This window comes from Phyllostomus discolor, chromosome 6 (genome assembly GCF_004126475.2).
Source record: "Phyllostomus discolor isolate MPI-MPIP mPhyDis1 chromosome 6, mPhyDis1.pri.v3, whole genome shotgun sequence".
NCBI lineage: Eukaryota > Metazoa > Chordata > Mammalia > Chiroptera > Phyllostomidae > Phyllostomus > Phyllostomus discolor.
The window spans coordinates 18,415,257-18,441,849 of NC_040908.2; the positions used below are offsets into that span (position 1 = coordinate 18,415,257).

The window sequence follows — 26,593 nt, forward strand, 5'->3', positions numbered from 1 at the left end:
GAGCTGATTGAAAGAAAGATTTTTGAATTCATTCTTTTTGCTTGTAGTTCTCAGTAAACATTTGCTTTTTCATTAAAAATGCCCCCTTTCTTTTTTGTTTTGCATAGCATCAATAACTAGCTTTCTCACAGTGTTGGCTTGGTATCCCAACACCTTGCTCCGGACTTGGTGCCTTGTGCTTCACAGTCTAACGATCATGACGAACATGCAACTTAACCGTAAGCAAACATTTATTCTCTTATATCTTTCGGTTCCTTTAGCTCTTTGGTGTGTTCATTATTATTCTTGCTATCAGCATCTTTTCAAAGCTTTTTCTAAGAAGTGATGCAGTTAAGAAAATAACTGAGTTACTTATTTGAATATGTGTTTTCCGAATTTGTTGTTATGTATTGTATACTTTACACTTCTTTAGGTTGATAATATACTCATACAGGTACCATCACAAGTTCAAGTCCTATTTTTACCTTCTAAAAACATAATAATTACTAAAGTGGAATTACTTTTAGAGTAGAAAGTCAAATATTTAATTCTAATCTATGTTTTATGTTGGTTATTCTGTTAAAGTACCTTTGTATTTAAAAATGACTTATTCACATAATGTTCATTAACATATATATAATTGGATTCCTCAGTTTTTGTTTTTCACATCTAAAACCTCTATTAACTGAAAATAATTGCTTTTTCTCAGATTTTGATGTCCTATTAAGTTTTTTATTTTCACACCCCACCTCTTTTTCCTTTTTAGTTACAATAGTAAAATAATTTCTGAACATTCTCAGAAAGAAATTTTTAGTGCTTTCTGTTGGTTTTTTGCCCAAAGTCATGAAAATACCCTTCGGTATTGTCTTCTTTAGTGCCTTTTGGTTTTAATGTTCATGTTTAATTCTAGGGTTCTGTGTAGCATTCTTGAGGGATTTGTGAGGTAGGGATTAAAGTTCATCTTAGAAAGCAAGGGCCAGCCTTGGGAATTGAAATCTTTATTCCATTTGAGGTTATGACAGCAGAAGGGTAGATTTTGTCCCCTTCTGTTTGGGCTTAATTTGTTAAATGCTCTGTGACATTGATAAAGATACTAATTTAAATCATTGCTTGACATCAGAATTCCATTTTCTAATTTGGAATATATTTTCCAAACATGGGATCAAAAGCATTATTACATGATACTGAAGATAGATTTAACCCAAAAGATACTTTATTCAGTTCAGAAAACTGGCTAGTGTGTTACTTGTGTATCATTTAACAGTGCACAACCTTTAAACAACTAACATGGAAAAATGATTGGTTTTTTCCTTAGTTTATCTAAAAAAGCTGGGTCAAAATTTACCCTGAAAACAGATGTCTATTTCTGGAATAGGAGTAGCTTCACCAAAAGGACATTAAACATTTAGTTATCTCTTTTCCATTTGACTGTATACTGAATAAGATGCACATAAAACTGGGTGCTTTTCACGACTGAAGTAGAGAGAGGCCGGAGATCTGTGGTACATGAAAATAGAGAATGCGTCCATCTTGGTCAGTTCAGACTCTTTTAATGAACTGCAACACCCAGGAGTGTGTGAGTGCTCCCTGAAATGGAAAGATGTTTTAAATACATTTTTACTGTTTCAGGGCCCATTGTATAAGAACGTATGTTTTTAATGTTTTATACAGCTGGTTCCAGCAGTGCCATCGGGACGCAGGACAGCACCGCCCATCTGCTGGTGTCGGATCCAAACCTGATTCACGTTTTAGTGAAATTTCTTTCTGGCACCAGTCCACATGGAACAAATCAACATAGTCCACAGGTATTATGACTTTAGAAACCAGTGACAGGTCCATATTGTACAGTTAACATGTTTGTGAAGGAAAACTTGAATGTACCCCAATATGTAAAGTTGTTATTGCCACAGTATTAACTGATAGCCTTTTATGTATCAACGTAATAAAATATTTTGAATTATCTATAATAGTAACAGATATATTAAAACTGAAGTATAGGGGGTTTTCTGTTGGATTTTTGGCATGGATTTTGTATAATTTAAGAAATATTCTGAATAAATACCAGAGAGTCAGGGAAGCGTTTCAAAATTTTTGAAATTTAAGTTTTTAAAAATAATATATCATTTGTAAGGACTTCTACTATCAGAATTGGCAATTTACTAACTTGTTTTATAATATTAAATATTTTATTTAACAAAAATAAGATGTATTAGAGCTTGTCAGGATGGCCGAGTGGTCTAAAAATAAGATGTATCAGCTTATAAGCATTTTTAGTCTAGCAACAGATTTCCCTTATATCATTTTAAGTTCTTATTATATTGTGCTACTTTTAAAAATATTTGTACTGCATTATATTTCTTTTCATATAAAAGTATATTTAGTGTTCATAGCATCCTTTTAATGCAAGTTATTCAAGATTATTTTATGGTGTTACTTTTTAATTCTTAGTATGTGCTAGGTGCAGGTACTGCTCTAGGTACGAGGGGTGTAAGTAGTTACCAAGACCAAGTTTACCTGCGTGGAGCTTACATTCTGATGGGTACATACTGGATATAATTTTGTAGATCATAATTAGACAAGGAAAAGAGTGAGAAAGAAAAAGAAGGAACTGTGCGCAGTTAGATTGGGCCGGAGTTTTGGTGAGAGCAGAGGCAGGCTTTCCAGTGCTTGTCATATAGGATCGTTGTGTGAAGAGCACGTGAGTCTGGAATGTGACGATTTCTGGGGCCACTGACTCTAACTTCCGTGCTTTAACCTATGAGAAAACATGCATTATCTGCACTGACCTCAGCTATGCAGCTAGTTCATTGTAGAGCTAGGCGTCAGGGGGGATGCCATTGCATAGCATAGTGGCTTATCCTTCATTTTTTTTTAAGATTTTATTTATTTATTTTTAGAGAGGGAAGGGAGGGAGAAAGAGAGAGAGAGAGAGAGAGAAACATCAATGTGCAGTTGCTGGGGGCCGTGGCCTGCAACCCAGGCATGTACCCTGACTGGGAATCGAACCTGTGATGCTTTGGTTCACAGCCCGCGCTCAATCCACTGAGCTATGCCAGACAGGGGCTTATCTTTCATTTTTTAAAAAAGACATTATAAGATATTGAAAATGAAGCTTTCCTCAGATGTCTTGGTTTTAAAGAAGAAGTTTGATTGTGAATGTTAAAATACATTAAAAATTAAGTTTCTCTAACTGTAAAATTAGTTTGGAACATTAAATTGCATTTTATTTTTCCAAAACTCTAGTTGTTTTATGATTATAACAAATTAGAATGGAATGAAATAATATATAGAAGTGTTACAAAACATTCCAAAACATACCTCAGATCACTTAGTGTGATTCTATCATTTCTTTCATTGATGAGATAGAAATCTGGGAAGGTAGTTTTATAGAAATTGGTACAGGTTTGTTTTTAGCTTTAGGCTTTTTGTTTGTTTGTAGTTTTGGTGGTTTTTTGTTTTTCCCATTCACTTTACTGTTCACTCTGCTAGTCATTTGAAGCATGACCATTTGTGGCTTACTCCGAGGATGAGTTCTTTTGTTTTGAAATGGCATAACGAATAAGGTTGTGAACATCAATGCATAAATTCTTTGTACTTTTTAAAGTTTTGTAAAGATAATGTGTAATTCAGGTGAATTTTTTTATTTAAATAAACCTAATATAAGTTGTTCTAAACCGTAATGGAAAACTATTAATCTCTAATTTTCTATTTAAAACAAACATATGAAGACTTAAAAGTTAATTGATTTCCTATCATTATTAATATTTTTGTTTTTCATATGAAAAATGACAACAGTATAGCATTCAGTTTAACACTTGATACTTTTAAAATGAGTAACTCTGTAAATGAATGAATAATTCTGTAAATGGTATCACTAAGCAGTTTTCAATGAAACTTCATTTCTTTTTAGGTTGGTCCAACAGCTACACAAGCTATGCAAGAATTTCTTACCCGATTACAAGTGCATCTTTCTTCGACATGTCCTCAAACCTTCAGTGAATTTTTACTCAAGCTAATTCATATACTTTCAACAGAAAGGTAAATTTCACTGTATACTTATATTCCTGATTTATAAGTAATATGTATTACTCTAAATGAACTTTCCCTCATGTTTTGGGAGGTTTATCTGGGAACAGATCAACAGTAGGATAGTAAGATTAAAGGGGAAGGGTTTATTGGTGTTTCCCTGTTTGTTCTATTGTAGCTTTCCCAGATCATGAACTCTCTTATGAAAGGAATAGAGTGTGTCAAGTCTTTGCTTGCTTTTAATGTTTTAATAGATTAGTTATTCTAACCTTTTTGGGTAAAATTTACTTGAATTTCTTTCAATTATTCTATAATACAGATAGACAATTAAATCTATCAGTGATTTTTATTTGAAACCTATATATAATAAGAAAACCTGGAAAAGAAAGCTTAAAGAAAATTATATACTATTTCATATAGAAGTAATAAAATTTTAATAAAAATCAAATAATGTTAGTAGAATACCTTTTGACCATAAAAGGTTGCTACTTAACATGCATGAATGTTTCAATGTCATTTTTGTATTACATGAATCCTTTTCATCATGCTATAGGCATTTCATAAAATCTAACATTACTTTCTGATAAGAGCTTTTAATACAATATAACAGTGTCATCTTATTTAAAGTTAAAAGAAACTAGATGATGAACAAATCAAATTCTGGCATGTTTGATTATTTAAAAAATTTTCTTTAATATCAAATAAATTAAAGGTGCTATTTGCTATCTTATATTTAATTTCATTTCATTCTGGAAGTGCAAGAGAATTTAAAATTTAAAAGTATATATTAGGAAATAATTAAAATTACAGAATACATGATTGCTTTAAAAATTAATTTTAAAATCTTAGAAATCAGAATAGTATGTAGTTTACAATATAAATAAACAAGTTGTCCATAATAGTTATTTTTTAAGAAAAAACAGTTCATAATACTTGTACAAAAGTTAATGTGCAAAATTTATGTGAAGATGCACTTACATTGGTACAGAAAACTCAATTTCAAGCTACTTTCTGCATTGGTGTTTACTTCCTTCTTTATGAGTTTTTAAACACCGGTGGGGTTGTAGTTCAGCTCTTTTGTAGTATATACGCAATGAAGGTTAGAGGCAGGAAGGAGTGAGATTCACAAAACCAATGGTATGCGTTATGATTCGCATACATTATTTGCAAAACACGAACATGAAGATTTTGTGAGGTTTTTAGATGATATATATAAAATCAGCTGACAAGCGAAATCAGTTACTATTTATTTCATTTTTTCAACTAAGCTCTTAATAAACTATGAGAATTTTGAACATACTCAGGAGGTATAGGCTTTTAGTATAGCTCTGTTGTGTGGAGATGTACAAAAAAGATTTTCATACAAAAAATTATTTGCTCTAATATTTGTTGAAGAAATATCGATCTAGTTTTTAGTTACACAGTATTTTTTTAAGTGAGTGTATTTATGGGTTTTACAGTCCTCAAAAACTAGGTGGTTCTCTATCAGTTACTCTTCTACCCCCTTCCACCCTAACAAACCCATACATTTTTCAGCAGTTTCTTCTTCTGATTCCTTTTTTTTCTTAAAGATTTTATTTACTTATTTTTAGAGAGGGAAAGGGAGGGACAAAGAGAAGGAAAAAAACAACAATGTGCTAGAGAAATATCAATCAGTTGCCTCTCGCAAGCACCCAACTGGGGACCTGGCCCGCAACCCAGGCATGTGCCCACTGAGAATCAAACCTGTAACTTCTTGGTTTGCAGGCTGCTGCTCAGTCCACTGAGCCATACCAGTTAGTGGTCTAGTAGTTTCTCTAATTGTATCTATAAAGTCCTCCCCTACAAATACTCTTTGTTTTTGTTTTGTTTGTTTTGTATGTTTTTAAGAAAGCCTCTGGAATCCTGATCAATTAGCCAGCAGCTCTTCAGTTAATTTAATAATAAATACGTTGGCCTAAAAGTTTCTTTGTTTTTCCCCATTACATGGCTCTAGTTGTGCCTAGTTGTCTTTAACTTCATTCGAAACAATTTTGTTAGATTGTGTTGTGACAGCGGTTGTGTCAGCATGCATTTAAAAAAATTGGTGAATTTTTGTGTAGCTATTTTAACATTGAAGATGGAAGAAAATAACATTTCCTACATATCATGCTTTATTACTTCAAGAAATGTAAAAATGCAATTGAAACACAAAACCTTCCTCTGTATACTTTTTGGATTAAGTATTTTTTGATGATTTCATCATCACTTGCACTGTTGGTTTATTACTTATAGCTAAATTTGATTATAATGTTCGTGGTACAATGTACATCTCTTTTTTTATCACCGTCTACCTTAACTTACATATAATCACAACATTATATTTACATTTTTATCCTGTCTTTTTTGATGTAGTTGTCATATTTTTATTTATGCTCTACACAAAAAATATATTCCTGCAGTTTTTTGCTTTTGATAAACATATGTATTTTAGACACTGAAGTAGATAGTATTTTTGCTTGGAAAGGGACAAGCCTTTCCTAGGGTGATTAGTGTGACTATTTGAGTCCCTCTTTTCAGGAGTTGAGTTGGTTTAGCTTTTGTTGTTACCGTTACCTCTAGTGTTAAATCATCTTCAAGTTGATTGAGTAACTTCTGTGCCTCTATGAGCCAGGGTACAGGGGGCATGTTTCCAGTGTTCTTGCTCTGTGCCCCGCTTTTGTTCTGGACAGGAGAGCATTTCCTTCTCTCCAGTGGTGGAACATAGCTAATGGTATTTGAGATTTTGAGCCCCCCTACCCCCGCGACCAAACACACGGTATATTTCTCCTATCTGACATCCGTAGGTGTTCTACCATTCAATCCTTCACTCATACTACCCACAGTAAGCATCAGATTCAGAGGTTTAACTGCTTAGTTCTATAAGACTCCTCTCACGTCAGAGGGCAGTTTCAAGTCCTGGGTCCCCAGGTTACCCACACTGAATCTGGCTACAAATTCAGGGGATCTCTCAACTCCTCACATTCGATAATTCTCTATGGCAACTCATAGAACTCAGAAAAAAAACACCTAGGTTTACTGCTATAATACAAAGTATATAATTCAGAGTCTGCCAAATGGAGTTGATGCATAGGGCAAGAGGTGTGGGGGGGTGGTGAGAGAGGGTGCCTTTGGATAGACGTGAACTGCATGGGTTCTACGGTATCTCCCTTGCATTCCTGACGTTTAGCAATTTGTTAACTATTTAGCAAAATCCTTCTTACCCATGTATATATTGCTAGTGTCTGTTTTCATTAAATTCTGCCACAGGAAAGCCAGTGCTCATGTTCTGTCTACTTTGAGGCATCTGTCTTATCATGGCTATCAGGCTTTTTTGGTACCTTGGCAATCTGATGTGTTTGAGAAAAATTATGACTTTATAGTTAATTTACCTTTTTCTTGTTAGGTGGGAGGTGATGATTTTAGGCATAAGCAGAAGTTAAGAGCATTTAATTTTGATGCTTAAGAATTATTTGATTGGATTTTAATTATTGAAATTAAAATCAGTAGGGAATGTTTAAAATAACATTTGAGGATGTAACATAACAGCTCATTAAAAACATACACATTGATTGGAGAGAAAAAAATTAGTTTGTTCCATTTATTTATGCATTCATTCATTGGTTGATTCTTTTTTTTTTTTTTTTTAAGATTTTATTTATTTATTTTTAGAAAGAGGGGGAAGGAGGGAGAGAAACATCAGTGTGTGGTTGCCTCTCACGTGGCCCCCACTGGGGACCTGACTTGCAGCCCAGGCATGTGCCCTGACTGGGAATTGAACTAGCTACTCTTTGGTTTGAAGCCTGAGGTCAGTCCACTGAGGTCTTACATCAGCCAGGGCTTATTGGTTGATTTTTATGTGCCCTGACCAGGGATTGAACCTACAACCTTGGCATATTGGAACAATATCCTAATCAACAGAGTTACCTGGCTAGGGACACATAACAGCTCATTTCGTGATAAGGGGTACCTTGTGATATTTAAATATTTAGTCTGTAGCTTCAGAGTCATCTCTCTGATATACTTGTGCTTTAATTTTCTATTTGGAAGGGAAGTTACTTTTGATTTTGTATAAGATAGAGGCAAAAACAAGGACTCAGGAAGGCATGGAAACCAATTGCTACAAAATGAAATAGTGAATACCAAGAGTTGAATTACTATGTAGATTTATTATTTTGTGTACTTTTCCCCAAGTTTTTTAAATGGATTAATTTTTAATTATATCTCTTTTTTTTCTGCAGGGGTGCCTTCCAGACAGGTCAAGGACCTCTTGATGCCCAAGTAAAACTCTTAGAATTCACTCTGGAGCAGAATTTTGAAGTCGTTTCAGTTAGTACTATTTCCGCTGTGATAGAGTCTGTCACCTTTTTAGTGCACCACTACATCACTTGCTCTGACAAAGTAGTGTCTCGAAGTGGATCAGACAGCTCAGTGGGTGCGCGAGCATGCTTTGGGGGACTCTTTGCCAACCTCATTCGTCCAGGTGATGCAAAAGCAGTTTGCGGAGAAATGACAAGAGATCAACTCATGTTTGATCTGTTAAAACTGGTTAACATTTTAGTGCAGCTTCCTCTTTCGGGCAATAGGGAATACAGTGCAAGAGTGTCTGTGACCACCAATACGACAGACAGTGTTTCAGATGAAGAAAAAGTCTCAGGAGGCAAAGATGGTAACGGAAGCAGTAGTAGCATTCAAGGATCACCTGCGTATGTCGCTGACTTAGTGTTAGCCAACCAGCAGATCATGAGCCAGATTTTGTCTGCTCTGGGCCTCTGTAATAGTAGTGCCATGGCGATGATAATTGGTACGTACAGAGAATGTTAATCTTATACTTGTTTCTGGTGCCATATCTCTTCTTTAGCGATATATAAATTCCTTTTCTTTTTTACTTTATACTGTAGAGTTACTTTATTGTAATCTTCTTAGCATGACTAATTTTTATTAGGGAAACTTTTATAGTGGCTTAAATCAATTGAAATATTGAAAAATGAAAGAAACTTTTTTTAAAAACTGGAAAATACTAACAAAATAACATCAATGAAATTAAAGATATCATACAGCAGGTACTATAATTTATAAATAAAATTCATAACATTATAAAGATGAAGAATTTCACATTAAATTTTGTATTAGGGAACCAACAAGATTTATTTATGTTTTCTTAAAAAGTGAAATAGAAAATTTCATTCAAAGTGTAACAGTTTTTATGACACATACGACTACATCAATGTAAAGTTTATATATTGTTGCTTAAGTTTTCTACCTCCTTGAAAGCTAATATATTGTGTTAATTTTCTGAAATAATTGAGCTTTTGTAAATTGTGACAAAATCCATTCCTGAAATATTTTTGCTTCTTGGTATTTCTTTGTGTAAGGGAAACAATCATATCTTTTTTTGTTGTTTTTAAGGATTTGCTTTTTTAAAAAATATATAATCTTTTTATTTAAACTAGGGGCAAGTGGATTACATCTCACCAAACATGAAAACTTTCATGGTGGGTTAGATGCCATATCGGTTGGGGATGGATTATTTACCATACTGACAACTCTTAGTAAAAAAGCTTCTACAGTCCACATGATGCTGCAGCCAATTTTAACCTACATGGCCTGTGGATATATGGGCCGGCAGGTAAGTGCAATCCAGCAGCAGTTGTAGTACTTTAAGTCATTTCTAGCCGTGGAAGGAGAGAATTATTGATAGGACCGAGATGAATAGAGTATTCATGTTACATATGGGAAAATGGACAACATGAGCAGGTGAAAACTATAAATTACTAGAGGTTGGAGAGTAAAGTTTCTTTGAAGTGATAATTGTCAGAGATGACCAGAGAGATACAAAAATAAAACACTTAACATAGTCTTAGATTGTTCTCATTGTCCCAAGAAGTTTTTCCCTTTCCTCTGAAAATGTCATAGTTGAATATTGAAATGTTGTCTATGGATATTACATATCAAAATATAATGAGTGTTTTTTCAAGCTTATATTGCTTAGTTTCCTTTCAGTTAAAACAGGGTAATTTCAAAAGAAAAAAATGTTAGAATATTACTGCTTTTTATATTTCCTTTTTATAAAATGAAATTTTAGGAACCAGTGTGATTTTAACTTTTAGTCTTTCAAATGCAGATTTTAAAACACAATTTTAAAGGAATTTTTTATGTCAGTATATAATTATCATTTTCTAAATATTTATTGCATATATAGTTCTTTGTTGGAAGATACAGGCTTATTTGGGGAGGATTAATTTTTAAATGAAGTTAGTGTCCAGTGGGGGTGGAAAATGAATGCACATTCACTTAAGGTAAAAGTCATAATAGTAGATAAAGACAGACGTTTAAAAGTATGCTCCGAATTCTAGTTTACTTCCTTTTTGATTCAGGTAAGAGTTGTTAGGTGTTTTAGCACAGATTTTATATTTAGTGACTGATTAAGGCTGTCATTTTACAGTAAACTAGAAAAAATGTTATGTTCAGTAAGAAGTTTAGTTGTCCTAATTCACTGTAATAATAACCACTGTTTTAAAATTACAATATACATGTGTGGTTTTTTTTTTTTGGTTGTTGTCTTTGTTTTAGGGGTCTCTTGCTACATGCCAGTTATCTGAACCATTATTGTGGTTCATTTTGAGAGTATTGGACACTAGTGATGCCTTGAAAGCATTCCATGATATGGGTGAGATAAAATTCCAAAATTGTCTTTACGTGTCATCATTTGATAGTATGTTATATTCTCATTTTGGTATAGTCTTCTATGAAAGTTGACTAGATGTCAAACCATCTAAAGATAATTTTCATTTAGTATTTCTTTGTAATTTTAGGTGGTGTTCAGCTTATTTGCAACAACATGGTTACTAGTACAAGAGCTATTGTAAACACTGCAAGAAGTATGGTGTCAACTATTATGAAATTTCTTGACTCTGGTCCAAGTAAAGCTGTTGACAGCACTTTGAAAACAAGAATACTTGCTTCTGAGCCTGACAATGCAGAAGGAATTCATAACTTTGCACCTCTGGGTAAGGAAAGAATTATTAAATCTTACTGGTATGACTTTAAGTAGTTTATCAACTGGAATGAAACAAAAATAGTTACTGAAGAAGATCATGTTACAATATTACTCTTTTAATTTAAAACACTTGATTTTAAAGATAGTGGTTTTTTAAAACATCTACTGGTGAGAAGGAAATTTGTAGTACTTTAACAGTAATAGTTGGTTTCATTTTGGGTTTAAATAAAGACACAATTTAGGAAACTAAATAGCAGATATGTCAGTTTTCACTGTAAATGTTAAAGATCCTGTTCCTTCTTACTTTGAGTGGTGTTTTCTTTTTAAGAAGCTGTTTACTCCTTTTTCTGGTCTATAAAGTTTCTTTTATATTCTTCTTATGATTCATGAGCATTGCCAGCATAGAATGAAAGAGATTATTTTCAAGTTGAAGACTATATTGGACTTTTTTTTCCCACTTAAATTACTTGAGGATTGTTGTGCTAGATTTGTTATTGCTTTAGTTTCCATTGACGTGAGTATAAATAAACTAGGCAACAATTAAAAACGAACTTGTCATCTGTCAGTTGACTGGCCGTCGTGATGTTACATGAATATTGTGACAAATCATGCTAAGTTAGTAAGTACATTCGTTGTATTGAATGTTCACATTTAAATTTTTTCTAGTGTAATTATTATAATTTGAATAGTTGTTGATGCTTTATTGGATTTCCTTTGTGAGTTTCTATTTAAAATGTCTGTTCTAGGTACGATCACATCCAGCAGTCCTACTGCCCAGCCAGCCGAGGTGCTTTTGCAGGCCACGCCCCCGCATAGAAGAGCTCGCTCCGCTGCGTGGTCCTACATCTTCCTCCCGGAGGAGGCTTGGTGCGACCTCACCATTCACCTCCCTGCAGCAGTGCTTCTCAAAGAGATACACATCCAGCCTCACCTGGCCTCTCTCGCAAGTCAGTAGTAGTTTTTGTAAAGAAGCATCATGGAAGTAAATTACTATAAAGGAACTTTTAAAAATGAGAAATATGTTTAGCAAATGGTGAAACACTTAGACATGATTTCCAGATTTCTTAATTTTGAAGTTATTAGTATACTATTCAACATTTCCACCAAATCATTCCCATGAAATGAACTGACATGTTTATTCTCTTCAAATTTAATGTTTGATGGAGTACAAATATATTCTAGTTAATACTGTTTTTTCATTCCTCATCCCCCAAATTTATTAAGTCAAATGAGTTAGTGTACACATCTGCAGATAGCAGTCTCAGTTTTTCTAGCGTGACCCTTAGTACTAGTGTTGTCTTGTGAAGTTAACAGAGATTTATGTGTGTCCACACCCCTTTGTAAAATAACTAAACCTGTAAAGAACTTTTAAATTGTAGTGTTTTGAGGGTAATAATATGAGTGTAATATTTTGAACATTTTGGTGTGAATTTTTTAATTGTTTGAATATTATTCATTTGGTGCTTTTTCATTGAATATTTTGTTAAAACTACAGGGTAAATAAGTCAAAGAATTTTTAGAGAACAAGTAATACACTAAGAGGAATGGGAATCTTTCAAGTATTCCTAAAAGAGTATGAAGTACTAGTTTGTATATGTGATGGTTACCAGATTTTTTCAGTATAAATATAACAACTTGCATAGAATTGAAATTATCACATTTATGTTCATTGACTGACACTACTTGATAATTGTATGAAGAGCTATGGGAGTTTTTGTAGATCCCTGGCATGTTTTAGAGAATAAATTTTCCACATATTTGCAAGATGAGACTATTATTATACCCTAATATAGTTGTGGAATCCACACTTTTTAGATAGAAACATGTAATGAATAAAGAGGAAGGAAAACATACTAATCCACAGGGTTTTAGCAGGTCAAAATATAACTGTGTTACATGGTAAAACATAAGTCAGTATATGGCTTAGGGGTTGATCTAAGATGAGGAAGAAATTGCTTTTATTTGGAAGGAGAAAGAGCAGTTCGTGTAAATGGTGGCTTTGAAGTATAGATTGAATTTGCACATGGGAATTGAGGTAGAAAGGATGTTACAAAGGAGAGCTCAGTTCATTACATAAAATCAGTAAATTAGGTATTCCCTACTATATGTGGTAAATAAAACATTTTCATTTTGGTACTGGGTTGGAGCAGAAATTGAAGATACATTGTGTTCCAGTAGAGATGACATAGGGTGTAGAAGTGCACACGGACTGGACTGTAAAACGTGCCGTTTGTTCGTGTCGGGGTTTGGGTTACTTCGTCTCTGTCTCTGTCAGCTTGGGTGAGACGTGGGCAGTACTCACCTCAGAAGGTTACAGAGATTAAACGTAAAGATTGATGGGACTTGTCTAGTTCTGTATGTAAACCTGGTGTGTAACTGGCATACAGCGAAAGTTACTTCCTAATTTTACAGTTGTGATTAAAACCAAAGGTCAAAGTTTGTTGTAGTTGTAGATAAATTTACTATATGGACTTCCATGTTGGAAAAAAGTTCTTTTCCCATAACAGCTGCTAGTTGTTACTTCATTGGATTCCTTCAATTTTAGAAGGAGATTTTTAAAGCAAACAAACAAATAGACAAAAAATCGTCTCAGGATTGTTTGGCTAAATTTTGAAAGGGAACCAAAAGACAAGAGGTGCAAGAATTTCTAAACTCAGCTCTGTTTAAAATCAGTGCCATATGGTAGTGGTGAAATAAGTTGGTAGAAAAGTAGTAGAGAAACATCAATGTGCGGTTGCTGGGGGTTCTGGCCTGTAACCCAGGAATGTACCCTGGCTGGGAATCGATCCTGGGACACTTTGGTTCCCAGCCTGCGCTCAATAACAGTGAACATATTAGTCTGATGTCCCCTATTGTTGGTGATAATTCTCGGAAAAATAGAAGTAACAGAGTAATTGTCTGTTTGACTGACTGACTTTCTTGCAGAGTCAAGTACATGTGGGTTGCGTATCTTTAGTTCCTTTTTTAAGTGAATGGTAAAATTTTTAAAATACAACTTTTACTACATTGTGGATTTCATATTGTATGTTGGAAAATGGTTCCAAAATCAATTATGGTGAGAGTCAGTGACGAAGTATGATTTGGGTATAAATTTTCTTTTGACACAAGTTCATAATAAGTATAACTATAAGCTGCTCTTTTACTGAGATTTCCACTAACATGTGAAGGCTGACTTATGTTTTCTTTAGTAATGGTTTGATTTTTTAAATGTTTCTCTTCCTACAGCCTGTCCATCCTCAGTGTCTGTTGAAGTAAGTGCCGACGGGGTAAATATGCTGCCTCTGTCCACGCCGGTTGTCACAAGTGGTCTCACCTACATCAAAATTCAGCTTGTAAAAGCTGAAGTAGCCTCTGCTGTCTGCCTTAGACTCCATCGTCCACGAGATGCCAGCACATTAGGCCTTTCACAGATTAAGTTACTGGGCCTCACTGCTTTTGGTACCACTTCTTCAGCAACAGTTAATAATCCCTTTCTTCCGTCTGAAGATCAGGTATCTAAAACAAGGTATGTTTATTTCTCATTCTTAAAGAAAGCTTCCTGTGAAATTATTCTGTGGTTTCTATTTTAGGCTTTAGGAAGTTCTTTGTTCTGTAGGTATCTATATAATAGCATGCTTTGATTAAGTATAATAGAGAGAATTCTCTAAAAGCAGAACCCTGAGTTTGGTTAAAATTGATATTTATGTGTGTTTAATCCTTGAGATAATCTGTAGTGTGGTATATGTGGATGTGGGTACCATTTCTTTGATTGCAGTGTAATATAAGAATATCCAAATGCCTGTCACCAGGAGTATATCTGAAACATATAGACCAGGGAGCTAGTCTTATATGGTAATTTTTGAATGTCAGTCAACAGAAGGGTTATATTTGAACCATGTAAACTAACCATACACACAAGGACTTGAATATATTATTTAATTTACATTTTTATGGTAGATTTTTCTTGCTGATAATTTTATAGTCTGATTTTATTGAAAGCTTAGCCTAATAATAAATATTTAGGACTTTTTTTATTCCCAAGCTACTAAGACTTTACATTTTTGCAAGTCTATGATCCTATACAGTTTGTATTTATACATATGAATATGTGTGCATATGTAAAACCATTTCCTGACTAATTAAAAAGCAAGCACATAGTTCCAAAATGCTATTAGCATGTATTTTTTTAAAGATTTTATTTATTTATTTTTAGAGAGGGAAGGGAGGGGGAGAGAGAGAGAGAGAGAGAGAGAGAGAGAGAGAGAGAAACATCAGTGTGCAGTTGCTGGGGGTCATGGCCTGCAACCCAGGCATGTACCCTGACTGGGGATCGAACCTGCAATGCTTTGGTTCGCAGCCCACGCTCAATCCACTGAGCTACGCTAGCCAGGGCGTATTAGCATGTATTTTTATGTATTGTGTCATAGGAGGAACTTTTTGTTTATTTAATTCTTTATTGACAATTGCAGTATTCTAGATTTGTGCTGTTTATGAAACACAACATGTGTGCTGATCTTTTTGAGTTTTGTTTTACTTCTGAATAAACTTGAGCTCTGTAAATTTATCATTTGAGCTCCTTTGTGTTGTGTATTTCAGTATTGGATGGTTACGGTTATTGCATCATTGCCTTACTCACATAAGTGATCTGGAGGGAATGATGGCAAGTGCAGCTGCACCTACTGCTAATCTGCTACAAACTTGTGCTGCCTTATTGATGTCCCCGTACTGTGGAATGCATTCGCCCAACATCGAGGTCGTGCTTGTAAAGATAGGCCTGCAGTCCACTCGAATTGGCCTGAAGCTCATAGACATTCTGCTGAGAAATTGTGCAGCATCCGGCAGTGATCCTACAGGTGACCGTTAACTTTGATATTTTAATTTTTACGTGTTTGCAGAGCAATGCCGGTTGAACTATGTGCTTTGTGATAAAGTCTGTTTTTGAAATTAACTTCCATTCATGGCTTCATCATTTTTGGAGTTTGTTTTTTGTTGTTGTTGGAATTTATAGGAGAGTTATTTTTAATGAAAAATTTAAAATTAAATTGTGCTAATCTTCTCATCCCATTTGCTTATTTAACAAGCTTTTATTTATTTATTTTTGGTTATTTATTGCAAGATTTGAATAGCCCTTTACTTTTCGGAAGACTGAATGGGCTCTCTTCTGACTCTACTATAGATATTCTTTACCAGCTTGGGACAACTCAGGATCCTGGAACAAAAGACAGGTACATAATGATCTCATTTTTATTTTTATTTTTTTAAATTTATTTTTAGAAAGAGGGGAAGGGAGGGAGAAACTTCAGTGGGTGGCGTTGCCCCCTACTGGGGACCTGGCCTGCAACCCACTCATGTTACCTGACTGGGAATCCAAAGGGTGACCTTTTGATTCGCAGGCAGGTATTCAATCCACTGAGCCACACCAGCCAGTGCTCATTTTTATATTAAGGTTACACATGCATGCAATCACTTGTAGTGAAAGTATTTGTCATACTTTCTCCTTGGATCATTTCATGAAGGTTAAGACTGTTTTTTATACAATTTCTAGAGGTTTTGTCAGCATGAAACATAAATTTTTACATGCACCTTCCTACCCCTATTTCTTTTATCCAGAAGCAAAGAATCTGGTGGTTTAAAATAGAAATATGAGCACTGGCCAGTGTCGTTCAGTTGGTTGGAGTATCGTTCTGTAGACTAAGAGGTCATAGGTTTGATTCCTGATCAGGGCACATGCCTGGGTTGGGGGTTTGGTCCCTGGGTGGGGCATATATAGAACAACTCATTGGTGTTCTCACATTGATGTTTCTCTCCCTATCTCTCTCCCTCCCTTCCCTCTCTAGAATCAATGAGCATGTCCTTAGGTGAAGATTTAAAAAAAAATTAAATTGAAATTTAAAAGCAAACAAAAACAAATAGTGTTTTAAGAATTTAGCAGTGAATCTTTACCTGTTTCTTAAACTTCAGAGCACTATTACTTTTACAATTCTTTTGCTGGCCCCGGCTGGTGTAGCTCAGCGGATTGAGTGTGGGCTGCGAACCAAGGTGTTGCAGGTTCGATTCCCAGTCAAGGCACATGCCTGGGTTGCAGGCCATGGCCCCCAGCAACAGCACATTGATGTTTCTCTCTCTCTCTCTCTCTATCTCCCTCTCTTCCCTCTCTAAAAAATAAATAAAATCTTAAAAAAAATTCTTTTGCTCTCAGTTAGTGGGCCCCACCTCCAAGGGATTGAGGGTAGGGTGACACTTGAAAAAGTACATTTGTTGGGGCAGCATTCTGTCATCAGAGCAAAGGAGGGTAAGTAGATGGGGACCAGGGGATACGCTATATTGCATGTGATACTGCACAGTGAAGAATTAGCTCCAGATTATTGCTGTAGATTGTCATTTGTCATAAGATGAAAGAAAATTTCAAAGAGAAGGTGAGTTTGTTAAGTTATATATCCTGTAATTCTAGATTTATATATATATATATTGTTACAAATGAGGTAACAATATGCTTATAGTTGTTACCTCAAATGTTTTCATTGGTTAAGATTGGTAAGGCTTTTGGAAAACTTGAACTATATCCTTGTTGCTTATGTAATTCCTATTCTCTTAGATTAAAATTATCGAGAATAATTACTATGTTATTCTCATAAATTTCTCATATTTAATGGTGATGCTTATCCATATTAAATGTCAGTTGTGACATAATTAGTTATTTGAATTCATTTTCTTCTTTCAAGAATTCAGGCCTTGTTAAAATGGGTCAGTGATTCTGCACGAGTGGCTGCTATGAAGAGGAGTGGCCTGGTGAGCAACACGTTCCCTAAGTCCTCAGCAATAGAGTATGGTCTTCTCATGCCGTCTCCTTCTCACCTGCACTGTGTGGCTGCAATTCTGTGGCATAGCTATGAGCTGCTTGTAGAGTATGATTTACCAGCACTGCTGGACCGGGAGCTCTTTGAGTAAGTATGGTTTGTGGAATTCTTTATACTCCCAACCCCCAGGACTAGATTGCTTTGGTTTTCACTTGAAACAGCATTTCGTATGCTTGTTGGGATAAAAATAATACTTTGAAAGCAGTAGTTAAATATATTCAGGTGCAATTTTGAAATGAAGGTGTTATAAAAATCTATTTAATCTCCATGTTTTAAGTAATACTAGTGTCATTGCCTATTTTTATAACCTTGAATTGGAATGTTTAATGTATATGCTATAAACTATAGCTCATAGTGGTTACCCTATTTGGTAATTTACCCATCAGATTCTTTTATCTTTAATCTGTAACTACGGATAAAGAGTACAGCTAGAAATTTTGAAAGACTTAGTACTTCAGCTGGTTTATACAGTTAGTTGTTTTTACTACTTTTTTGACGCCTGTTAACAATTGTTCGTTTGATAAGTAGTTTTCACTTCCCATATTTCTTCATCATACTAGCTAAGGCTTTGTTGAATATACTGCCTGATAACCGATTAAGTCTGTAGCAGAATGTTATCCTTATTTCTGAAGTGCTCCGTGACTCATACAAGCTTGGCCTTTTGTCTCCCAGTCAGTCATTGTCATATTTGCCCCACCAGTTGGTATAATCTGTGACTTACTAGCAAAGCTCAGTAATAGTTTTTGATTTGCAAACGGGTTTAAGGTAACAATCATGTCAAATTCAAACTAAACAATTCCTTGTTATTTCTTATTGTTTTTTTTTTTTTTAAAGATTTATTTACTTCTAGAGAGAGGGGAAGGGAGGGAGGGAGAGAAACAGCAATGTGTGAGGGACACATCAGTAGGTTGCCTCTTGCGTGCCTCCAGCTGGGGACCTGGCCCATAACCCAGGCATGTGCCTTGACCGGGAATCAAACTGGTGACGTTTTGGTTTGAAGGCCAGCACTCAGTCCACTGAACTATTCCAGCCAGGGCTATTTTTTATTGTTTCTTTACGTGAATTTTTATGGTCACACAGAATGGTGGAAGCATTTTAATATAGGTCTCTTGGTTTTCTGTACTCATTTTATACATGTAATCGAACTTCTAGTTTATCTAAATACTTAAATAATGAATCAAAGTGGTATTCCTGATATAATAGCATTTGTGTCAAATAAATGCTATAATTTTCATCAGAATAGATAGATTTTTATCTTATAGAAGTATTTAGAACAGTGTAGTCTTTCTAAAAATATATATATATATCTACATCTACATCCATACACACATTGTTAATATGGTATCTTTTATTCCTGTAGGTTACTTTTTAATTGGTCCATGTCTCTTCCCTGCAATATGGTTTTGAAGAAAGCTGTTGACAGTCTACTTTGCTCAATGTGCCATGTACACCCAAGTTACTTTTCTTTGCTGATGGGCTGGATGGGAATCACGCCTCCTCCAATGCAGTGTCACCACAGACTGTCTATGACAGATGATAGCAAAAAGCAAGATCTTAGTTCATCCTTAACCGATGACTCTAAAAATGCACAAGCACCTCTTGCACTAACTGAATCACATTTGGCTACCCTTGCATCTTCTTCTCAGTCTCCAGAAGCTATCAAACAATTATTGGACTCAGGTTTGCCTTCTCTTCTTGTGAGGAGTCTGGCTAGTTTCTGCTTTAGCCACATTTCTTACTCAGAAAGCATTGCTCCGTCAATAGATGCTTCCCAGGACAAACTCAGGCGGCATCATGTTCCACAACAATGCAATAAGATGCCTATCACAGCAGACCTGGTGGCTCCTGTTCTTAGGTTTCTGACGGAAGTTGGCAATAGCCACATTATGAAAGACTGGCTTGGTGGGCCTGAGGTCAATCCACTGTGGACAGCACTTCTGTTCTTACTGTGTCACTCTGGGTCCACATCTGGAGGACATAATTTAGGTGCACAACAGACCAGTGCAAGATCAGCTTCTCTCTCTTCTGCTACCACATCAGGACTGACTACTCAACAGAGGACGGCAATTGAGAATGCAACTGTTGCGTTCTTCCTGCAGTGCATTTCATGCCACCCTAATAATCAGAAGCTGATGGCACAGGTAACAGGGGAAAGCCTGGCTTATGTTTTCATTGTCTTGTTATTTTAAGATGTTATCAAATAGTGCCAGTGAAATTAGTTAAGAAAGGGGCATGTGGTGACCCGGTTGGTGGTAAATTTCGGGGTTGGGTATCTTTAAGGGTCTGAATTTAGAACATAATTAAAATACAGTGCTGATGTCTCCTCTGTCCCTCCCTCAGTTGTCACATAAATCAGTTATTCTTTTCGATGATATAATGGACAAAGTCACGGGAATTCTAGGTGTAGGCCATCTACTCATCCTTTTTAAATACTCCACCAATTGAAAAGAACAGAACCATAAAACAACACTTGAGCTGCTGGAACAGCGTTGGCCACTTGAAGGTGGTCACCGAGTGCCCCTTCTGCATCGAGGCATTGCAGTTTGTAGTAAGCGGATTGCCACAAGTGTTGGTTTGCTTCAGGGAAGAAGACAGAGTACACTTTACATGGGAGGCTCCTGACAAATCACATTAAAAATGTGAAAGATGATTCTGTTCTGTGAAGTATATGGGGCCAAAAATCTTGAAAGCTAGAATTATTCAAAAGCAATTCTAGCTGATTTTTGCTAGATTCTGCTCCATCATGTTTATTTCTAGCTTTAACAAGCTGTTTGACATAAAATGGGGTTAGTAATACTTGGCTCAAAGATTTTTTAAGAGAGTTAAATATTATAATGTATATCAGCTACCTAGCAAAAAGTCTGTCTGAGACATGGTAGGCATCAGCTTCTTTTTTCACCTTTTTAACTTGCTAGTGCTTATTCAGGTGAAACTTTATTTTTATTTATTTATTTTTTAAATTTTATTTTAATCATTGTTCAAGTACAGTTTTCTCCCTTTTACTCCCAATCCAGCCGCCCCTCCCAACCCTCCCCACTTCCCTCCCATTACTACCCTCCCCCTAGCTTTTGTCCATGTGTCCTTTAAGTCAGGTGAAACTTGATTAACATCTAGAAGGATAGCTATCATAATTTTCAAAAATACTGAATGATTTAACTTTATTAAGAAGAGCAAGATACTTTACTGTGTAAAGTAATTAATTATTGGGAAAGTAGATCTGCTTAATGTGCCTAATTGAAAGGAAATGCTTGTTAAACCTAAGGCCATGGATATGGTATTTGAAAATTTGGTTTGGGCCTTTGAATAGCATGAAACTTGGTGTTTCTGGCCTATTTATCATCTGCCAGCTTCCCGTTTAGGCTTGGTTCTAGATCTTAAATGTGTTTTTTTTATAATGTAAATGTGTTTTTCTGATAATGTATTATAACCACGTTGATATTAAAGTTAAAAGTAAATTGATTATGCTGGCTATTATGTGAAATCCCTACAGTAGTAATCTCTTATCCACAGAAATTTTTGTTGCACTTTTAACTTCTTACCTACTTCTATATTCATATATTTTAAGATGAAATAATGTATTTTAATTGCTTATTTGATGTATTCAAATATATTTTTAAATTTACACTCTTAGTTTTTCTTTTTTCATTTAAAATAAAAAGGTGCAAATTAACACCACACTTAACTTTATAACTCTTGCCTTGCCAGGTTCTCTGTGAACTATTTCAGGCATCTCCTCAAAGAGGGAACCTTCCTACATCAGGGAACATTTCGGGGTTTGTACGTAGGTTATTTTTGCAGTTGATGCTGGAGGATGAGAAAGTGACCATGTTTCTTCAGTCTCCCTGTCCAGTGAGTATTTAATAGTTAAATTATAATGATTAGCTGTTTGTAAAGATACTTTATCATTTCATACCAGAGTTTGCAATTATTTCTACGTTCTAATTTCTAGTAAGGGAAACTGAAATTAGAACAAGTTTTATGCTTCATGATATGACTTAAAAATCTCTTTCAGATAACCCTTTCTGCCTGATTCATACATTACCTTGAATGTTATAATTTGATTTAGAACAAAGTAACATATTAGGTACAAAAGTGCTAATGCAAAACTTGACCAACAAATCACATGACAAATAAATGTGCCATATTTAAATAAACCCATAAAACAAACTCTTTGTATGCATTGTTGAACTTTTTATTCCTTTATGATTTTGAAATTTTTTTGTGATCATATATATTTCAAAAAGTTACATCTTGTTCTCTTTTGAATTTTCAGCTGTACAAAGGTAGAATCAATGCTACTAGCCATGTCATCCAGCACCCAATGTATGGAGCTGGCCACAAGTTCCGTACACTTCACTTGCCAGTGTCAACAACATTATCGGAAGTTCTCGACAGAGTGTCAGGCAAGTCAGGTTTAAACGTTAAGTTTTCTTTAGCCTTGTGTTAAATGTATTTGGAATTTTATTGCTTTTATCACCATTCTTCCACTGTATTTATTCATTCACTCACCAACACTTAATGGCTAGAAAAGGTCAAGATACCTTCACATTGTGAGGCATGAGTAAGTAGCTGATGAACAAAACAAAATGTGCAATACATTTCAGCCCCTTTATTTTGTCTGGTGTGTGTTGTTTGTAGCAATGACAGAATGGGTAGTTGGATATGTAGATAAGCTGTGGGAAGCTGCTGATAGAATTTTCTCACGATAAGCCACTTGGGTGTTTTGTATTAGATAAATTCCACAACATTAACTTGGATGACAGTAATAAACATTTAGTAAATCTAGGGAATAAATGAGTGTTCAGAAGATGAAAATAAGTAGGTATAATTGGTTGGTGACTTTATTGCTTATAATACTTAAGAAAGCAGACAAAACTTTTTCCCATGATTTCTTGCATGTATTTCAAAAGCTCTCACATGGTGCCCTTTAAATAATTTTCATTAACTTAGAAAAACATAGTTTTTGATAGCAGAATGCAGATCATCTATGGATGGTTTGAGTTCATTGCCCCTCAGAAATCTTAATCAGTGAATGACTTTATTGAGTATCTGCTATTTGTAAGTACAGTAGTTTGTACTAAGGATGTATTGGGTTGGCTGAAAAGTCTGTATTTTTTTCTGTAAAATAAAAGACATTTTTTCATTTTCACCAATAACTTTATTGATTTGGATATTTTAAGTACATCAGTGGCTATCTCCCACGCTCAAGGTTGATTGAGCACTATCAACTTCATCTGGTCTACCTGACTGTGGAACATGCATTGTCCAGAGAGGAATCTCCAGCATGAAACTTAAGAAACCACTTTTGACACATTCAATCAGTCACAGCACCTTCTCCATACACTGCACAAACCCTTTTTTGCGTTTCAGTTGTGTTTTTACCTTCCATGAAATAATAAAACATATGCCGAAAATGTTGCAGATTTTTTTCCATTTTCGATATTAAAATGGATACACAAAAATTCACCAATTTTGGTAAGTTTTTTTAAATGCCCGCTGACATAACAGCTGTCAAAATATAGTCTAACAAAGTTGTTTGGAATGAAGTTGAGGACAACCAACTACTATAGCCATCTTACCGAAAAAGCCAAACAAACTTTTTGGCCAACCCAATAATAGTGAAAAAGACACATATTCTATCCTTTGAAATACTTATGGTCTTATGTATGTTGTCAGATTTAAAAACAAGCTGGAAATTTAACTGTTTACATATTAATGTAAATATAAATATGTTTCTACACATTGGAGGGAATGCCTAAGTTTTTAGGAACACTGACAACTGAAGGAAGTTAAGAGTGTCTCAGAAAAAACTGTTGATGTCTGTTTATCAGCTGTAAATAAAAATTGGGTTTAAGAGATTGGGAGTTGTTACCATATATAAATGGTAAGTTAAACCATGGGAGTGGATATGATCTCAATGAGAAAAGAAGGTTGAAGAGATTTTTTTCCAGTTTTAGTAGTGTATCTAATGCAAGTGTGTGCGTAAATTTGTAATTCTTTTATTATCTTTTCACAAATTACTCAATAAGATGGTAGAATACTATATAAATGTATATATAACATTTTTTCTATTTAAAAATGTCCACTTTATCTGTTACAACTACTTTTCTGATAATTAAGTTTTACAAACTTTAAAAACAATTATTGATTTGCGAGAGAGAAACATCAGTTCGTTGTTCCACTTATTTATGCACTCATTGGTTCAGTCTTGCATGTGCCCTGACTGGGGATCAAACCCAGAACCTTGATATGTCAGTTTGACACTAACTGAGCACCTGGCCAGGGCCAGATTTTACAAACTCTTTTTTTACAGATCCCTGAAATTGTCCTTTTTAAGATGAAGAAAAAAAGGAAATTAAATAAAGGGAGGAAGAAGTGGGGAAGAGTTCTGATTTTCAATTATTGATATTTCATATGGTTAACTCAATAATGGAAAAGCTTAGATACTGTATTGTGAAGTAATTGGAAATTTAACATGCTTTGTTTATCTTAATGTAAAAGAAAGCTTTTTGCTAAAATATCATATTCTATTATTTAGACTACTTGATACATAAGGTCCATTTGTTACCTAAATTTTTTTTTAAAGTTGCTTTTTAAATTTTTTTTTAATTTTTTAAAAAGATTTTATTTATTTATTTTTAGAGAGGGAAGGGAGGGAGAAAGAGAGAGAGAGAGAAACATCAATGTGCAGTTGCTGGGGGCCGTGGCCTGCAACCCAGGCATGTGCCCTGACTGGGAATCGAACCTGGGATGCTTTGGTTCACAGCCCACACTCAATCCACTGAGCCATGCCAGCCAGGGCTGTTACCTAAAATTTTTGAAAAATAAACTGATTGCTTTGGAAACACTATGTCCTAGTACAAAGTTCAACAAAAAGTCCTGTTGAGAAAACATTAAAAAAATGCTGAATTTAACTTCTATTTACCTATGTTTTGGTCCTGTGAAAGTATGTTTATGATCTTTGATCTATAGCCAGTATATTTTGATATATGTACATGTGTGTATATATTTTATCAACATGTATTAAAACATGTGATCCAAAATTTAATCAGTTATTTTACCTACTTCCTAGAGCTTTTGAGAATACTGCTTTCAAATAATAAAGGCTATGTGTCAATATTTTTGCTATGATAAGTTTCTACCATTAGTTTTAAGCAATTTGAGTAGTATATTATACCTTATAGTTTTTTTTATCTTTCTTATTATTATACTTTATTGACTTTCTTGAATCCGTGGGTTTATATATTTCATCAAATTCGGACATTTTTTACCTTTGTTTTCTCTCTACTCATTTCTCTCCCCTCCTTTGGTGATTCCATTTCTGATTTATTAGGCCTCTTGAAGTTGCTCACAGCTCACTGAAGCTTTGTTTCATTTTTTTCCCCTATGTTTTAAAATTTGGGATAATTTATACTGTGTACTACGATCTTTTCCTCCTGGCATTGTGCCTTGCAAACTGCATCCAGCTGGCTGTGTCTTCCTGGTGACCCAGCTCTGTACCCTCACCTTAGGTGACACCTGGATTGTGCTGAGCTGTGGCCTGGGAAACGCCCTGGGCAATAAGCTGGAGTGATCCTAGGCTTCACCTGATATGATTCTCCTCATCTGCTGTCACTGCCCTGCCTTCTTGATTTGCAGGGTCTGAAAACTGTTATTTCATATACTTTCTTAATATCTAGTTATTTCAGATGGGAGAGTAAATCTGGTCTTTATTTTATCTTGGCCAGAATGGAAATGCAAACCAGAACAATTGTAAAGAGAAAGTGAGAAACATTTTCTTGTTTCCTTTTTTTTAAGTCTATTTTATTGATTTTGCTATTACAGTTGTCCCATTTTTTTCTTTCCTTTTATTCCCCTCCACCCTGAATTCTCCTTTCCTCTAGCATCCCCATCCCCCCTTAGTTCATGTCCGTGGGTCATACCTGTAAGTTCTTTGGCTTCTCCATTTCCTATACTATTGTTAACCTCCCCCTGTCTATTTTGTACCTGCCAATTATGCTTCTTATCTCCATTTCTGTCATTCGGTTCCTGTTCTAGTTGTTTGCTTAGTTTGTCTTTGTTTTCTTAGTGGTACCTTTTAATTGTGTGAATGGGATAACATTATATAAATTCTAATCACCTAATTATCTTTACATGTTTTCCTATTTGATTATGCTGTGTTAATTGTGTGTTTTAACTACTTCAATATTACATTTTGCCCTGTGTAACTATTTTTTTTATTTATGACATTATAGTTGTCTCTGTTTTTTCTGTCTTTGCCCATGTCCACCCAGGCCCACCCCTTTCCCTCCATCAGTCAATCCCCACATCATTGTCCGTGTCCCTGGGTAGTGCATACATGTCCTTAGGCTAATCCCTTTGCCATCTTTCATTCAGTCCCCCTCCACACCCCCCTACAGCTGTCATTCTGTTCCATGTATCTATGCTTCTGTGTCTATTTTGTTTGCTAGCTTATTTTGTTCTTTGGATTCCACATATAAATGGGAGCATGTGATATTTGTCTTTCGCACTGATTGGCTTATTTCACTTAGCATAGTTGTGTAACTATTTTTGCCATTTTGGGTTGCTTGGTTGTTTTTGTATGAAAATAAAATGTATTGCTTTATTATATATTTATTATTTTTGTGATTACAGAATTTTTTAATTTCACAAAAGCAGAACCTGTCTAAACACAATCTGCAGTTAGGAAGAATCTCTAAAAATTGAGATTACCGGACATTTTCAAATACTTAAAGAAACCTTTAAAATAGGGAAA

General features: G+C 34.9%; 1 protein-coding gene and 1 long non-coding RNA gene across 13 annotated transcripts in view; one reads left to right on the top strand and one right to left on the bottom strand.

The window, feature by feature from the left end:
• The window catches only part of BIRC6 (baculoviral IAP repeat containing 6), a 197,421-nt gene that overhangs the window by 113,728 nt on the left and 57,100 nt on the right, over positions 1-26,593 (top strand). For 11 of the 12 annotated variants that reach the window (XR_004903615.1, XM_036027815.1, XM_036027817.1 and 8 more), the window contains exons 43-57: positions 108-218; positions 1,651-1,784; positions 3,890-4,017; positions 8,244-8,806; positions 9,456-9,631; positions 10,576-10,672; positions 10,818-11,012; positions 11,749-11,949; positions 14,228-14,507; positions 15,578-15,834; positions 16,098-16,206; positions 17,704-17,925; positions 19,199-19,979; positions 21,544-21,687; positions 22,112-22,241. Coding sequence is in view for 11 of the 12 variants with exons in the window: in XM_036027815.1 (XP_035883708.1) it covers positions 108-218; positions 1,651-1,784; positions 3,890-4,017; positions 8,244-8,806; positions 9,456-9,631; positions 10,576-10,672; positions 10,818-11,012; positions 11,749-11,949; positions 14,228-14,507; positions 15,578-15,834; positions 16,098-16,206; positions 17,704-17,925; positions 19,199-19,979; positions 21,544-21,687; positions 22,112-22,241 (3,528 nt within the window). In the remaining variant the exon portion in view is untranslated. The remainder of the gene's footprint in view (positions 1-107; positions 219-1,650; positions 1,785-3,889; positions 4,018-8,243; positions 8,807-9,455; positions 9,632-10,575; positions 10,673-10,817; positions 11,013-11,748; positions 11,950-14,227; positions 14,508-15,577; positions 15,835-16,097; positions 16,207-17,703; positions 17,926-19,198; positions 19,980-21,543; positions 21,688-22,111; positions 22,242-26,593) is intronic. The other variant, XM_036027820.1, reaches the window with a different exon arrangement.
• Positions 7,684-24,627, bottom strand: LOC118501049. Its single transcript, XR_004903616.1, has 3 exons — positions 24,610-24,627; positions 16,312-16,316; positions 7,684-7,805 (listed from the first exon to the last, which is right to left on the bottom strand). It is a non-coding gene; the product is annotated as an uncharacterized LOC118501049 (long non-coding RNA).